This window comes from Atta cephalotes (genome assembly GCF_000143395.1).
Source record: "Atta cephalotes unplaced genomic scaffold scaffold00024, whole genome shotgun sequence".
NCBI lineage: Eukaryota > Metazoa > Arthropoda > Insecta > Hymenoptera > Formicidae > Atta > Atta cephalotes.
Window position 1 is genome coordinate 3,872,170 of NW_012130088.1, and position 17,638 is coordinate 3,889,807.

Consider the following 17,638-nt stretch of genomic DNA (forward strand, 5'->3'; position numbering starts at 1 on the left):
GAGAGAAAGTAATGGCCAGCAATGGACAATACTTTGAATCATAAATGTATAACCAGTTTTTTACAATAAAGCCTCGAATTTCGGAAAAAAAACGGCGGAAGCAAAGTTGTACACCTAATAATAGAAGGAATAAGAAATTAGGAATAAAGAATAAAAACAATTTCAATCTATCAGAAACCGTGTATTTCGATATATCTGATTTCTGATAGATTAAAATCGCTTATTCTTTACTCCTAATTTCTTATTCTTTCTATTATACGCAAGGTCTTAATTTCAGGTATAATTATTATAAATGTCTTAGAAATCAAATTTGTAACTCTTTAAATATGAATGTGTTGTTTTTTTCAAATATTAAACTAGTGTCAGCTCAGATCCAATCCATTTCAATCCATTTTTATGAATTTAAAGTACACATTGAAAAAATTTTAATCCATTCTCGTTTCTGGGTCGTGGATTGCATTCAAAGTGAAATCTGTTTAACTAGATAACAAATAATCGATAACAAATATCAAATTGCACAAGGAATACAACAAAAAAAGAAAGTATGAATAAAACATGGCGACTGCAATCGGTCATCAAAATGTAATATAAAAATTATATGGTTGGAAAGTTAAAGATGTGGTCAGTTCAATGTTTAAAATGTGTCTACTAACATTTTAATTTCTTTCATAAACAAATATTTTATTATAGTATTTTGCAAAGTTCTTGACCCCAGCACATGGTTTTATATACGTTCCTTAAATGTTTGTAGAACATTATATCCATTTAAGAAACGTATATAAAATGTATATGAATCAATAGATGTTACCTGGGGAAGTATGGTACAAGAATATGCAATGAAAAATGAAGAATTCCGTTAAAAAAATTCAAAGTGATTTTGTCTTGATCTTGACAATACTATCTAAGATCAAATCAATAATTCTATCTTCACCTTGAAGTTCTGCCAATAAAAAACGCTATTATGCTAATAACAGTATTACGCTATTGACTGTGAAAAGTATTGATAGTAGCGTTTGCATTCATAGTGCTGACAGTGTCTTTTTAAAGCATCAAAGCACTCTTAGCATCAAACGTATGTTAGCAGCCATTGTTTTTTTAACATTAAAGGTTATGGCTCACAAAAAACTTAAGGCAGCAAAACATATGCAGGAAATCAATATGTTGGATTGGCTACTGCTAATGACCTCACTGATTCTACTGTGATTAGTTAATTCTGTTAGAAATCTGTTAGTGGATCCATGCAATGTGTGCTAATGAACATTATAACTAAATTTAGTAACACCTAGAGGGCGATAAATAATTTTTATACATAAAGTTTCCAATGTACACTATGTGTTTTTTAATCTCTATGTTCTTCTTCCAGTGGCATCCGTCACACGTGCAGTAATTTTTTTAAGTTCAAGCTATTTCGGTTGATTGTTTGAACCGTGTGAAAAAGCCGTATTAAATATATTATTTGTACATGTGTAATGCGTTGTAATTATATTCCGTAATTCTCGATTCCTGACAAATTCACTTACTACTTACATTTTATTGCTTAAGTTTTTTTGTGTACCTTTATAATCAATTTCTGATTGATCATGATTATTATGGACAAGTGCGGGAATCCACGGGAATGATACATTTTGATAGTACACGTGACATAAACTATAGACTTTCAGTAATGGCAGTAAATTTGGAAACAGTCCTAGTTTTTTTTCGCCATGCATGTGTTATCATTTAAAGAATCGAGTCTCGTGTGATTCCAATTTCAATCCAACTAAATCAGAGAATCTTCCTCATTTATAAAGATACACTACTCAACAAAATTAAAGGACCTATTCCATCCTGCAAAAATAAGCAAATTTCAAGATAGAAGAATTTTGTCAAAAATCATTATATCGAGATGTTATATCAGTACTTTAAAAAATGGTCTTATTGATATTTTATGGAGTTACATAAATGAAGATATATTAAATTTCAAAATTTTTTACGAAGTTCCACGCGCGAATGAAAAATTGTACACAAATGCGGTTTACAAGTTTTTTATCATTTTGATACTGTAAGAAATAAGTGACAACACAAGAAAAATATTAGGATACTCCGAGATTCGGTCTCTCCGTAGAGGTCTCCTCCGTAGAGGCACTTTCGTGCCAGTGAGCCACTGACGCTGACAGCTTTCTTGTTGTGCCTATTTTTTCTAAATTTCTTACAATATGATGATTTTTGATAAAGTTTTTCTATCTTAAAATTTGCTTGTTTTTATAAATGATCCTTTAGCTGAGTAGTGTAGTTAAGATAATAATCTTTTCTCATTTAAACTATGAAGAATGAAAGAATACAGATGACTTTCATTCATGGATATCTACATGTACGGATTGGCATCTTGTCAAATTCATTTATCGCGATGCTTACCATTGTCTTTAATTCCATTTGGCAGGAGCACGGCAGACAAACTAACGTTCACTGCTAGATTATCGAAGTGGCGATTCGTAGCGAGAAACATCTCCTGTGTGGGACCTTTTTCGTCGCTAACAAAATTATTAAGCCGATGCGAAGCATAATACTTGGGCGACATGTTTCCTTCCCTCGGCGCAGATACTGCAGCCTGTTCAGCGCTCTCCACTAATCTCTATGAATGGAACAAACAATGTTATGTTTAGAAAATATTTTATTTAGCGCTAAGCTTCAAATGATCTATAACCTATTTCAAAATTCAATATAGAATTCCGTTTATAATATTGTTCAACAAAAAATTTTTTTTTCGAACACAAGAATGGGAATAATCGATTCCTATAATTTTTTAGATACTGAATATTATTCTATTTACCACATTTTTATATTATATCACATTTTTGAAAAATTTGAAATCATCAAGAGAAAATTATTTATACATTTTGATACATTATAATTAACATCTTACAATATATGTTATGGAGAAATTTTATTATAATCAAACTTAAAGAGAAACACTAGAATGACACAATTATTAATTACAGCTGTATAAAAATCTCTGAATTCATTAAAAGTAATGAAAAATTACAGGATTGAAATAAACGCAAAATTAGGAAGTGGGGCAATTTTTATACTGAAATAAAAAAATTAAAACTTATAGTTTCCAACTCATAGAGTTGTCACATGATATAAATATTTTCTTACAAAGGTTCTATAGCTCGTATAGATAAAATAATATTGCACTATTCATCAAATTACATGAATGAACAATATTGACAATGAGTTTATAGAAGATTGAAAGGTAAAAAAGATTTATACTGTAATTTTCAAATTACGTGTATAATAGCAAAGATTCAGAATGGTAAATAGAGCAGTAATTGTCTAGCAGTAGGTAACAAATCTTACAAAAGATGACATTGCAATATATCAGAGAAGGATAGGTATGCGTTTGAATGAGACAAAATGATAATGTAAGATATAAATTAAAGATATCACAAATATCGGCATTTTTAGAATTTAGAATTAAAAAAGTATTACTAATATTGATCAGGGCCACAGCACACAAAAAATTTAAACAATAAAACATAAGCAGTGAGCGAATTGATTAATCACGGTAGAGTCCATAAGATCACAACGTAAGCAGTAGCCAATTCAACATATTAATTTTTACGTCTTACGTTTTTGCCTTAAATTTTTTTGTGCTATGGCCACAGTATAATTATACTCAGTAACAACAGTGAACTTTTTTGTGATCTGCAATTTTTAGTGCACATGTAATGGTTTGGACTTAGAAATATGGCGGATGTATTAGGAGCTTAATAGAAATTCAAATTTAAGAGCCTGTCCTATCATAATTCTACTGTGTACACTTCACAACATGGCGATGAATCATGTGACTTAAAACACGCCTCAAAGTTTCCGACGTTCATGTCGTTACTGGGTATGATTATACTGTGCCATGGTTTTCAAACTTGGCCACTCCAGCATCCCTTAAAGGGATTTCTAAAGTCGTCTGTTTTATCGATTAAATGCAATAATTTTTGTATAATTACTTTTATTCTCTTAGATTCGAAAATTTTTTTCTAAGATCGAAATATACACATTAATATTCTATGACATTTTCTGTCTCGGTTTTGGACTTTTTGTTGTTTGGATTGTTTAGTCCCTTAAAAGAAATTGTGTCGATCATAACTAAAAAATATCATTAGCGTATCATCTACGTAGAAAACCAGAATCAAGAAATAATTTCTATTGGGTTGTCCGGAAAGTTCGTACCGATTTTTGGTAGGTAGCATAAGGACAGGTCTGAATATATCAGATTGGAAACAAATGACATGCGTACATATCGTAAAAGACGGTATTTCAGGCATACTTAGAAAAAAATTTGGTTGCGATACATTAATTTTTGTCAGTTTTATACGCCTTATGGAAGAAAACAAAGTACATTTTAGGCATTTAATGCTTTTCTTTTACCGGAAAGGCAAAAATGCCACACAAACGGCAAACAAGTGCTGTTTATGGCGAAGGTGCTGTAGCTGAAAGAACTGTGCGGAAGTGATTTGCTAGGTTTAAAGCTGGTGATTTCAACCTTGAAGATCAAGAACGCCTGGGTAGGCTTTCCACTACAGATAAAGATCAGATTAAAACACTGATCGAGAATAACCCACGCTATACGACACGTAAATTAGCAGAAATGTTGGATATGTCAAAATCCACGAGCATTTTGTGAAGCTTGGTTACATAAACCATTTTGATGTATAGGTTCTCCACGATTTAACAGAGAAAAATCTAATGGATCGCACTTCCATTTGCGACTCGCTCTATAAACGCAAGGAGGAGATATCATTTTTGAAACAAGTAGTGACGGGAGATGAAAAATAGATCATTTACAATAATGTTGAGCGAAAAAAATCTTGGGGAAAGCAGAATGAACCACCTTTAATCATCCCGGTCTTCATCCAAAGAAGATCATGCTCTATGTCTGGTAAGATTGGAAAGAGATCCTGTATTATGAGCCAAACAACGAGACGATAATGAATTGAAGACAGTAATTGAACAAAAACATCTAGAAATAGCGAATCGGAAGGGCATCGTATTTCATGAGGACAATGCGCGGCCTCATGTGTCTTTGATAACTCGACAAAAATTGTTGGAGCTCGATTGGGATGTTCTACCCCATCCACCATATTCACCAGACCTCGCGCCCTCTGATTTCCACCTATTTCGATCATTACAAAATTCCCTTAATGGAAAAAGCTTCAACTCTTTGGTCGAGGTAAAAAATCACTTAGAAAAGTTTTTCACTGAAAAATCTGAGAGATTTTGAAAGGACGGAATTTTCAAGTTGCCTGAAAGATGGAGAAAGATTGTAGAACAGAATGGCACCTATATAATTTAATAAATGTATATTAAAATTTAAATCTTCTGCGTTTCAATTTTCCTTCAAAATCGGCACGAACTTTCCGGACAATCCAATATTTACAAAGATGCAAGACTCCATCCTGATGGGAGTCAAACCAGTGATTCTCAGAATTTTAATTAGACATTGGTTCTATCTTAAAGACACCTATTTCAATACATACAAGGTTTTATATAATTTAGAGATTTTCTCAGTTTTGTTATCATAACTTTCTGGAATTTTCACGCACGCATGCACGCACATTAATACGTTTTCTTTCAGAATACCTATCATCATATTGATTTTTTCAAACTATATAAAATAACTATCTTCACATTGAATTTTCTATAACATACACCTTCTGAACTGCTAATGCAAGTATCAATTTCGATGAGCTCATGTTGACTATCGGTCAGATCTTTTCATAATCGAGTCCAAATTTCTGCACACAATCCTTAGAAGTGATTCATTTGCATATTGCAACAATTATGTGTCCAATTACACCAATCACTTCTGTGTAAGAAGTTTTTTCATTTTTTTCTAATACTGTAATTGGCTTGTGCGCAAGTGGTTCATGTACAATTGATATATATTCATAACCTTTCATTATAACTTTCTTGCTTTATATCGGTTATCTTCTTTTACTCTGAAGATTCATTTATTCCACTGAACTCGAGGGGGTAACTACTCAAAAAATATGTATATCTGGATTTCGAATTTCAAGACTTCATTGGACTTCACCGGAATTCATCAGAATTCATGAATTTATCAGACTTCTCTGAACTTTATCGGACTTCACCTGGAATTCATCTGACTTCATCAGAATCCATTGGACTTTGTTGGAATTCATGAATTCATCATGACTTCACCGGACTTTACCAAACTTCATCGGAACCTCGAGGAATTCCTCGGATTTCATCGGATTTCTGACAGATTGTATCGGAATTTAAGAGTCGTTACCTCCTCGACTGAACTATATATACACTGGAATGGGTCTCTGGTGTGAAACATAGAAAATCGTGGCAATTGATCAGCGCCATTTTAATTTCAATATAAGAGTCAATATAAGAGTGAATCAGAAGTTTTTAGATACTCATGCGCACTTACGTTTAATGTTCTTTAGTGAGACACATATGCCAGCAAGATCATCTTGTATATGTGTAGGGTTATATTTAAAAGATTACTTTGAAAAATTATAAAATCGCGTGAATGTAAAATAAAAATATCAACATGAAGTGTTGCGTGCCTAGGTGGCAGAGAAGTAAAAAGAGCATTTCACTTCATAGGTAAGAATTTTTATATAAATGTATCAATTCTTCATGTGTTAACGATGTAAGATATGAAAAGTGTTATTAATGTTATTTTATTGAATGTACTAACAAAATTGAGTGACATTATTTTTTAAAGAAAGGATATGGGCAGTAGAAGTGCAGAAGACGTCGCACAAATAATATACCTATGAAATGTGAAACTTTTTTATTCACTAAAACGCGCTTTCAGTTTACTTTTGAGCCTTCTTAGAGACAATATAAACTAACATATATAAAAACTGTGAATAAAAGTTATCTTGTCACGGTGAGCTCCTCTACATCGAGAATTTAAATATCCGGAATTAAAATGAAAAAGAGTGAAAGAAAAAGGAAAAGAAAAAAAATTAGGAAATCATAAATAGAATATGGAGAACTAATTTATCAAACAACTTTAAGATTATAATTAATTATCCAGCAAATATAAGGACATTTACCAAATCATAAAGCACCATATCGCAAACATTACTAAAAATAATTCAAGAACCGACTCCTGATAATATTGATCAATCAGTATCAGACATAGCGAATCACTTTTTGTTTTTTAGTTAATAATTAACAAATGGAAAAATGTATCATTAAAGCATTAATCAATTTCAAGAACAAGAAAGTTAGAAAGTAAACACGCCAGAAAGACATTATTGCTTACAAATGACCCTAACTGACTAGATGTGACAACAATTCAAGCCTTTATAGCTTGTCTATGATAGACTTGAGAAGTCCCTCCATTCGTCTGCAGATTGAGTCCTGTGTCTGTCTCCTGATGAATATCGTCTCCGAAATCAGTCTCTTCCTGTAGTGAGGCTCCTCGTTCAGTATTGTAACGTTTATCCCAATCGAAATCATGACCTTCTTGTAACCGATGCTCTGTTATGACATTATGAATAGAGGTGTTCCATCGGATGTGGTTCTTATACTTTGTGATTTTTGACCTTAGCTGTCTACACATAACTTGCATCGCAACTTTTACACGAGATCTTATATTATAAACAATGACTTCTTGTGACACAGTAAAAGATCCTTATGCATTCCTAATGAATTCTCGCAATTTATTAGTATTATAAAATAATACCCTTATACACTCGCTATTTAATCTACTAAACTTTTCAGTAATACCATGAACGAAAGGAATCACGAAGGCTGCACTGCTTCAACTCTATTATCTTAAACAACACTCTTCCTATTATTAGGAAATCCCCTTATTACTACCATAATAATTTTCTTCAAATTCAATTGTTAATATTCTCAAATATAAAGTTCAATAGATAATCATTCTCTAACAATACTTTGATAATGAAATACAAATTATCACCTCCATAGTGAACTGAAACCTAAGATGCTGAGAATTAAAAATATCAAGAATGGAACTAATTGAAAACGCAGGTAATATGCCGCCAATAATATGTCATCAACAAAGCTAGTAAAAAGGTAATGGAAATCAAAAACAAAGTTCTAATCTCCTTTCGCATAACTAGATCCGTGATGATGGAAGATAATGGAGAGCTCATAATAGTAATTCTGCTTATATATATTGTAACACTATCAAAAACAAAGAAAGTAGAATCTAAAACAAACTTAACCTCTTTGATAAATTCCTCCTCTAGTAAATAACAATCTCTAGAAATAAATCGCCAATGGTCTTTAATATATTTCATTGCATAGTCAATGGGGACGTTAGTGAAGAGGCTCACAACAGTGAAATTAACTGAAATTCATTACTCAAATGTCTACCATCAAGTTCCTTAACAAGCTTAAAACTATTTTCGACTATCTATCTTAGGAATTGTTTTTATTGATAATATTATGAAGAAATACCGCTAATGAATAGGGCTATTTATCGAAGAAATTATTATACGAAAGAGGTAATTCTGCTTATGTATCTTCGGAAGAGTGTAATACCCTCGGAAGTATTTCATCATTACATAATAAACTTCTACATTATTTTTGTTTACATACCATTCATGTCCATATAGATTTCCATACATCGATCGTAACGCCCGCACAAACATCTAATTTGTTCAAATATCGTCTCAACTAAAATGGCGGCTGATCAATTGTGGTCACGAATTTTCCTTGATGCTCATTCCAGTGTATATAGTTCAGTGACTTATTCAATATTTTTTTATCTCGATCTTGGAACTAATGACCAGACTTAAATTTTTGTATCAATGGTTCCGAAGTACGTAAAAAAACATTTGCTTGAGAAAAATTATAAAGGTGGTTCATTGGATCATGAACATAATTATAAAGAATTGTATAAAATGTTGAATTTCAAATTATTTTATTAAAATTTTTGAAAATGCTTATGTCTTAGAACCGTTGCGTTTTTTTATTATTCGAATCAAGAAATTGGATAGTCTAGTCTTTCCATTTTATGCAAAAACACGATATCCATTAAGTCACGAAAATGTATTTCTATCGTCCAATTTCTTGATTTGAATCATAAAAAAACAATTCTAAGTCATAAGCATTCTCAAAAATTTTAATAAAATGATTTGAAATTCAACATTATATAATTATGTTCATGATCCAATGAACTACCTTTATGATTTTTCTCAAAAAAATTTGTTTACATACTTTGATACAAAAATTGAATTCATAAAGTTTTTTAGTAATTTGCTTATCTCCTTTCAAATAGCTTATCTCCTTTCCGGATAAGACTTTTTTAACAAAAATATAAAATTGGAATATAAATTGGAATACGCTAAAAACATTTGAAATACTAAATCGTTATACATTAGATGTTAAATATAGCAAATTGTGAACATTATGAGAAATATATTTAATTCCCAAATTATTGTGAAAGATTGAGCAAAAATGTTAAATTTCTTCGCGTATTTAACTAATTAAAAATTTTATATATAATAACAATTACAAATAACACAGTGGTAAATAGAAAGTTATAAAAGTTCATAGAAAATCCATTTTGAAGAATACAGATAGAATTAGAAAAATGAATACATAAAAAATTCTTGAAGAATTAATCATCAACAGTTCGTCTCAAAATATTCCTTAAACATTCATTATAACGAATACTTTGAGACTTTAAATATTCTGAGAATTCATGAGGAATTATAAGCTGTATATGCATGCGTGAGATAACAGGAATATTCACATTTATGTGCAGCCATGTCAACACGTCCTAGCAAACCAAACATGTAACTTAGACGTAGATAATATATCCTCTGTCCATGTCATCGACTTTGGCGTCTGTTTTGATAACTCTATCAGCGATCATTTCGTCCTTAATTCCGGATCAATAATAGATTTTAAGTCTTAAGGCTCCTGACTACTCAGCCAAGAACTCATTGACGGCGACAAAATCAGACGGCCGTCTGGCAAAACCAATAGTCACTTACCATGAGCTCATATTCGCCTGCGATGCGCTCAAAATTTAATTGTTTACGAATTTTCATATGCGTTATGTAGCACACCTCTCCTTTATAAACTCAAGTAGCAAGAATAGTTCAGTAGAAGTAGAATTTTATTAGAAAAAAATTATAAACCAGCATTTCTTTTCGCAAAAATCTCGAAAGGCCAGAAAAGAAAAGCATATGTTCGAGATTCGAGATTTATGAAGAAAATATGCGAAAAAAAATCGAATAATTGCAAAAAACACGTTTTTCGCTTATAAAATGAAAGATATTGATTTTATGGAAAAAAATTCAGTATAAAAAATGTAAGTATTCGAAATACCTACAAAATGAAAGGTAAAACATTAAAATCAATCTATTAGTTCAATAGAAAAAAAACAAAAAATCATCGAAAAAAGCCTTTTTTCACTCGCTCTCTGTTTATTGAGATTTAAACGCAAAGTTTTGAAATTCTTGTAAAATGTAGCTCTCGTAATGATGAACAAATCCCTAAACAAGCCTGAAATGTTCATTATTTTTATGTCATCTTTCTTTTTGCAAAAAGCTATTTATTCACTAAAAACTTGTCTGCGGAAAACTTATTTCTTCATCTCTGAGCAGTTGCATAGCAATTTACAGGAATGATTTTTCTTTTTCAAAAGATGCACTATCACTTACATTTAATAACAAAACGATTTTTTGCAGTTAAACTATTATAAAACAACTTTAAAAAATGGGTTCTTCCGTATCTTCTCTCTTCCGTATAATCTTTTTCCGTATAAAAAAAATGGAAATAATTTTTTTTAATATGCATCATATCAAATAGTCATGTGATGCATTCGCAATCTGATATTTTGTTACAAATTTAAAAAAAAAGATTACCTTACGATTATTAGGTCCGAGATAATAATATTTTTTCAAAAAATCACTCTAGTTTTTAGATTAAGAGTTCTGTCTGGCAGTAATTTATCAAGGAAGAATTGAATTTGTTATTAAAAAAATCTGGAATTATAACCATGAAATTTTTAGTTTAGAAAACTTCGTCTTTCTTGAATTTTTATTTTTTCGGCTTATTATACTAAAAATACTAAAAAATACTAAAAAATCACGTTTGAGTATGGAACACATATCTAATTAACAAATTTAAGTCTTAAGTTAATATGCTGTAAAAAGTGTCCAATTGGACAATTAAATATATCAGTACAAAATTGTTTTTGTGAATTATCAATACAAAATTGTTTTTGTGAATTATCAGTACAAAATTGTTTTTGTGAATTTAATTGTAGATGTAAATATGATGTAAACAAATAATTAATAAGTAATTTGTTAGCCAAATGTTAGCATAATTATTAAAGATATAATACTAATACTAATAAAGATATAATACTAATACTAATAAAGATATAATACTAATAAAGATATAATACTTTCGCAAATATAAAAATAAATTAATGTATTTGTAAATTAGTATTACATGAAAAATATGTTTTCCAACTATATTCAACAGTTACATTTGGCAAATTATTTATTATTTGTTTCCATATTTACATCTGCAATTAACTTCATAAAAACAATTTTGTACTCATAATTCCATACATTTAATTGTCCAATTAGATATTTTAGTATGTTAAATAAAGAAATATAGCTAATGACTTAAATTTGTTAATCAGATGCACATGCACTCCATTCTCAACGTAATTTTTTAGTAATAAATCGAAAAAATAAAAATTCAAGAAACAAAAAACTAAAAATTTCATAGTTACAATTACTTCGCGAAACATTTAGTTAAGCTATTGTATTTGTTTACATCTCATCGAGCTATCCCAGATTTAAAAGAATCAGATTTCCGTCAATTTATTGTTGAGAAAATATAAATTTAGTAAATTTTAACGCACGAAATCAAATACGCGCGAATCATCTTTCCTATTCGATTGCACGTTGTCTTTCCCTCCAGGATTGTTCTGTTTAAAACTTTTTTTTAAACAAATGTTTAAAATATGTTTTAAACATCAGATTAAATTAAACATGCTTTTTTTAAAACAATTTGAAATAAATGTTTAAAATGTTATTTTAAAAATGTGTTTTTAATACTATTTAGTAGAAAAGAGGGTGATACTCTAGTTACATTTTTAATGATATTTGGTTAATAATGAATATTTATTATTAGTTTAGTTAATAATATATATTATTACTTTAAAACTTGACAATGACATTCATTAAAATGTTATTAAATCGATTCTGGACTCTTAAAATTACGAAATATTTATTACTTAGGACACTATTAATAAAAATGTGGCAACATTGCATAATGGCGAATCGAAGAGAAATGGATAATAATGTGGCCTTTCATAAAAATAATTTTAAAAAGTTAGTTTTGTTTAGAAAACAGTAGTTGGGTTATAAAATTAACAAAATAGTAGAGTGTATTGCAGAATATATACATGTATATAAATGTATGTACATACACATGTACTTATATATACATATAACTTTATGTATACATAGGGTATTTGGAAAATAATGATAAATCTTTCGCATAGGGGCGGAACGGACTAAACTGAGAAGAAAAATCGTCTATCATTTTGCAATTTTCGCAATAATTAACAAGATATTAATTGCTAGAAATTGCCGAAAATTGGCAATTTCTTTCTTTTTTATTTCTTTAATAATTTTTTACTCGAATACTATCAATTTTATTAAAAAACGAAACAACAATTCTTTTTTCATAGAGTTCTAAGAATTTTTTTAGAATTTTTTCAGAATTTTTTAATACTGCATTTTCTTATATATCGTAAAAATGAGAAAATGCAATACTAAAAAGTTAATAAAAATTCTGAAAAAATTCGTAGAATTCTATGAGAAGAAAATAAACAATTTTTGTCTTTTGCAGTTTTTCTGTAAAGTTGATAATATTTGAGTAAAAATTATTGAAGATCAATTTCTGTAAATTTTTAGCAATTAATATTTATATAATTCTATATAATTCTTGTTAACTATTATAATTGCAAAATGATACAGTACTTTTCTTTTCAGTTTAGTCTATTCTGCTCCTATGCGAAAGATTTATCATTATTTTCCAAACACTCTGTATATAAGCATTTCAGCAGCCTATAAAAATCTACAATAACGTAAATTATAAATTAATTATAAATTAATATTAGAACTACAATTAGAGTAAGGAATAATTATTTTGAAAATAAAAATCTCAAAAAAAAAAGTTATGAGTAATCAATATGCATAAAGGATCACATTAGCAAAAATGCCATGCTATTTTTAATTTTAAGTTTAAATTTGCATAACCTAAAATATGTACAGTCAAATAAAATGTTAAGTACTAAACAACACATTCAAATATACATATATTTATGTGATAATACGCTCAAATTTAAGAAAAATGAGGAAATAGATGTAATTAAATGCTAAAATGTACCTCAGAAACGTTTCAAAATACTTACTTACTAAAGTAAAAATGCGTTTTAAGAAAATATGATAAATACATGTTTAAAAGATGTTTTTTTCTGTTTTAAATATAATTTTTTTTTAAATTGTTTAAAATATATAAAACATTAAAAACATATTTTAAACAAAAAATTGAATGTTTTATTTTTTTTAAAACAAGTTTTTTCAACTCTGCTTCTCTCACTCCGCCTGGCGCACTGCCTCGGTCGCGTTGTTCAACTTTCCAAATTAAATAAATTTTTTCGGCACAAAATTAGAGAATTTTTCAACAGCAAATTCAATTTTTCCTTGACAATTGGTGCCAGCGGATCTTAATCTTAAAAACTACAGACATAGTGATTTGTTGAAAAAAAATTGTTATCTCAGCTCCTAATAACCGGAGAGTAATCTTTTTTTTAAAATTTGTAGAAATGTCAGATTTCGAATGCTTCACATGGTTATTTGATATATAATAACGAAATTATTTCCATTTTTTTTGAGGATATCCACTTTGTAAAGGCGTTTTATAATAGTTTAACTGCAAAAAATCGTTTTGTTATGAAGTATATACGTGATAGTGCAATTCTTGAAGAAAAAAAATCATCTTTGTAAATTGCTGTGCGACTGCTCAAAGATGAAGAAATTAAGTTTTCCGCAGACAAGTTTTTACAAATGGTTTGAACAAATGGCTTTTTGCAAAAACTAATGAACATTTCAGACTTGTTCAGAGCTAGATTTATTCGTCATTACGAGGGTTTTACGAGAATTTCAAAGCTTTACATTTAAATCTCAATGAACAGAGAGTGAGTGAAAAAACTTTTTCATCAAAAGGTTTTTTATTTCTTTTCTACTGAACTAATAGATCGGTTTTAATGTTCCATGTCTCATTTTGTAGTTATTTCGAATATCTACATTTTTTATCGATTTTTTTTTCATATAATCAATATCTTTCGTTTTATAAGCGAAAAACATATTTTTTGCAACTATTCGATTTTTTTTCGCATATTTTCTTCGCAAGTCTCGAATCTCAAATACACATACGCATTTCTTTTCTGATGGCCTTTCGAGACTTTCGTAAAAAGAAATGCTATTTATAATTTTTTTCCGATAAACTTCTACTTCTATTAAACTATTCTTGCTACTCGAGTTTATGAAGGGGAGGTATATTATATAACGCGCATGAAAAATCGTAAACAATTAAATATCTCGTAAACTGTTGTGTTTTAACATAATTTATACTATTCTGGATTAAGGAGAGGTGTACAGTATTACTACAATTTATATATATTTAGGATGCCCCTCGCCCTTTACTGATGCCTAGGACCGCCGAGCCGCCGAGATTATCGAAAAAGCATTTTCGGTCGGACAGCTATTGAAACAAGTAATTAGTGTGAAAAGAAGTTCGCTGTCTCGTTCACTCTCGGCGCGCCGCAGGCGAACACACGGACATGGGCTCGTGCTTGTTGTGTGTTACAATACTGCATCACGATAAATTGATTTGTTTAATTGTGAAAATGTGACTTGTCTCGTATTTATTAAAGTCGTTATCGATAAAAACTAAAATTGTTTTGGAATTTTATATGTAAAAGCGTATATTTTACTCGTTTCAATAGTTGTCGGACCATGTGTTTCTGCTCGAATATAGGCTCACTTTACGTGCCTTTGACGATCATTTACTGATTGTCAAAAGAGGAAAGATAGTTTTTTCGATTTTTACAAGTCTTTTAAAGTCATTTCGTCATTTCGTTTCATCCAAATGTCTTTATTTCAAAATGGCACGCAACATAAATTAACATGTCAATCTTCACTTCTGATGTCACGATTCCAACATGGCCGCCGCGACTAGTCAGAAGCCTTAAGTCATAAGGAATGGACGAATCACAATTAATTATTCTCCTCGCATTAGACTGTAGGTCAATTTCTTACAGTTTAAAGCATCTATTATAAATCCGGACTTACTCTACGTTACGTCTTGATCGATCTCCGAAATGCTCCCGTATCTCTTTCGTAATCTGCGCTCGGTCGATTTTTTTCTCGTCTTGAACTTTTGAGTTATTAACTAACTCAAAAGTTCTCTATCTTTTGCGAATTGCACATTGATGAGATTTCGTACTTCTCTAAGAGATCCGTCTTTGATCGCCTTGCATTATTATCTCAAACATCAGATCAGGTCACTTGCCTCTTGGTTCATTGCTGCGATTCGTAAACTCATTATTATGAAATGTTGCGCGTTGGCTAAATTCAAGCAAACCCGCCTCAAGGCTGTGTTTCTGCAAACTTCGTAACTGTACAAACCATAGCAAAAAATTTATTGCTATCCTCATCACTCTTCTCCACCTCTCCACCTCACTTCTAACACTTTTCCTTGCAACCTTTCCCACCGCTTCTTCTTCCCTCTATATATTCATACATTTTCTCAATTCCTCCCTCCTCAACGATATTTTCGATTCTTTTTCATCAAAAGATTTTTTTATTTCTTTTCTACTGAACAATAGATCGATTTTAATGTTCCACGTCTCATTTTGTAGTTATTTCGAATATCACATTTTTTTACTGATTTTTTTTCTCTTTCTTCTCTTTCCTTCCCCCCTTCCTCTCTTTTCAACTTTATTTCTCCTGCTAATTTTATCTTCGATATTACTGTTAAACTCTTCAATATTCTTAAGCATACTCACTTACTTCTGCTGGTCCTTATGCTCTCCCTGGTCATATGCTTCTCCTCTGCCTTTCTCAATGTTTTGATCCTTTTCTGCACATAATTACTCCCTCATATTCAGCATTTCTTGGAAACAAGCCATAGGTTTTCCATTCTTAAAACTCGAAATCTCTCCTCATTCTCTTCCTATCTCCATCCCCTCTTCCTTTCCAAGCTTCTTGAGCAACTATGTTTTAAGCAACTGAATCCCCATTTTTAGTTTTATAAATTATATATGGATTGTCAATCTGATTTTCGAAGATTACACAGTACTTCCACAAAGTGTTATACTTATCTAATTTTGTTCTTCGTAGCTTTGACTCGAAACTTTTAACTTCGATAATCTTGATTTTTTCAAGGCTTTTGATACAGTTGACCATCACGAATTACTATTGTTCAAGTTTGGCTACAGTCTTACAGTTTCTCCTCCTCTGCTCTTTCCTTCATCTGCTCTTTTTTAGTAAGTCTTTTTGTTCAATCCTTGCCCTACTTTCTCTCTAGTACATATATATTATTCTCTCTGGTGTTTTTCAAGATTCCGTTTTCAACCCCTTATTATTCACCTTCGATCTATCTTCTGTTCCCATTTCCTCCAAATTCCTTATATATATGTTGATGATGTTATCCTTCTAATTTCTTTTGTTCCTGTTGACTCCTTCTTGGTTGAGGCAATTCTTAATCATAATTTTCATTCCGTCTCTGACTTCTGAGTGGGCTTCAAATTCTCTTCACTTAAATCTCTCTAAGTCCTCGATGCTTATCGCCAGTTCTTCTTTCTTCCTTTGTCTATCATCCTTCTCCATCTTTCTTAATTCAGTTTCCCTGCTTGTCTTCCATTAAAATCCACTTTGATTTTTCTTGGTCCTTTAGAAATTACATCTCTGTTAAATGCCAGGCTGTTAAATCCTCCATTTCTGACTTTTTTATTCTTTTTTTGTCACATCTTTACTATCACTTAATATTCCAAAACTGTTAATAATTTCTTCAAGCTCTTAATATCCCAAAACTATTAATAATTTCTTTCTTTGATTACGCCAACGTTGTCTATATTCCCGCCTTAGCTCAAAGACTATTATCCCTTGTCCAGAGTATACAAAATTCCTGTTTCTCCTATAATGCTCGTAAATTCGATCCCCTTTGTTTACTAAATTTGGCTGAACTAAAAATTCATCAGTATTTTACTCTTCATTTTTGCTATCTCATTTATCGTTTATTTCATTTCAATATCCCTTCCTATCTTCGCACTGAACTCCACTCCTAAGATATTTATTTCACTCGATATCATGATTCTTTTTCTTTTTCCATCTATCACTTAACCAAATTCCATTCTACTTTCTCCTATATTGCTGTTAAGCTTTATACTCCTAATATACTATCTTTCCTAATATACTATCTTTCCACTTTTTTTCTTCTTTTTTCTCTTTTCGATCGGCTGTATTTTGTCTTCTACTCTTTAAAGTGTTGACTATTTTACAATCATGAATATTTCTTTCGCATTTCTCTCTCTCTCTCT

At 30.4% G+C, this 17,638-nt stretch overlaps 1 protein-coding gene across 1 annotated transcript in view; it reads right to left on the bottom strand.

The window, feature by feature from the left end:
- LOC105620128 (voltage-dependent calcium channel subunit alpha-2/delta-3) overlaps positions 1-17,638 on the bottom strand; it is a 151,114-nt gene that overhangs the window by 105,624 nt on the left and 27,852 nt on the right. Inside the window, exon 4 of the mRNA XM_012201634.1 lies at positions 2,395-2,611. Coding sequence (XP_012057024.1) covers positions 2,395-2,611 — 217 coding nt within the window. The remainder of the gene's footprint in view (positions 1-2,394; positions 2,612-17,638) is intronic.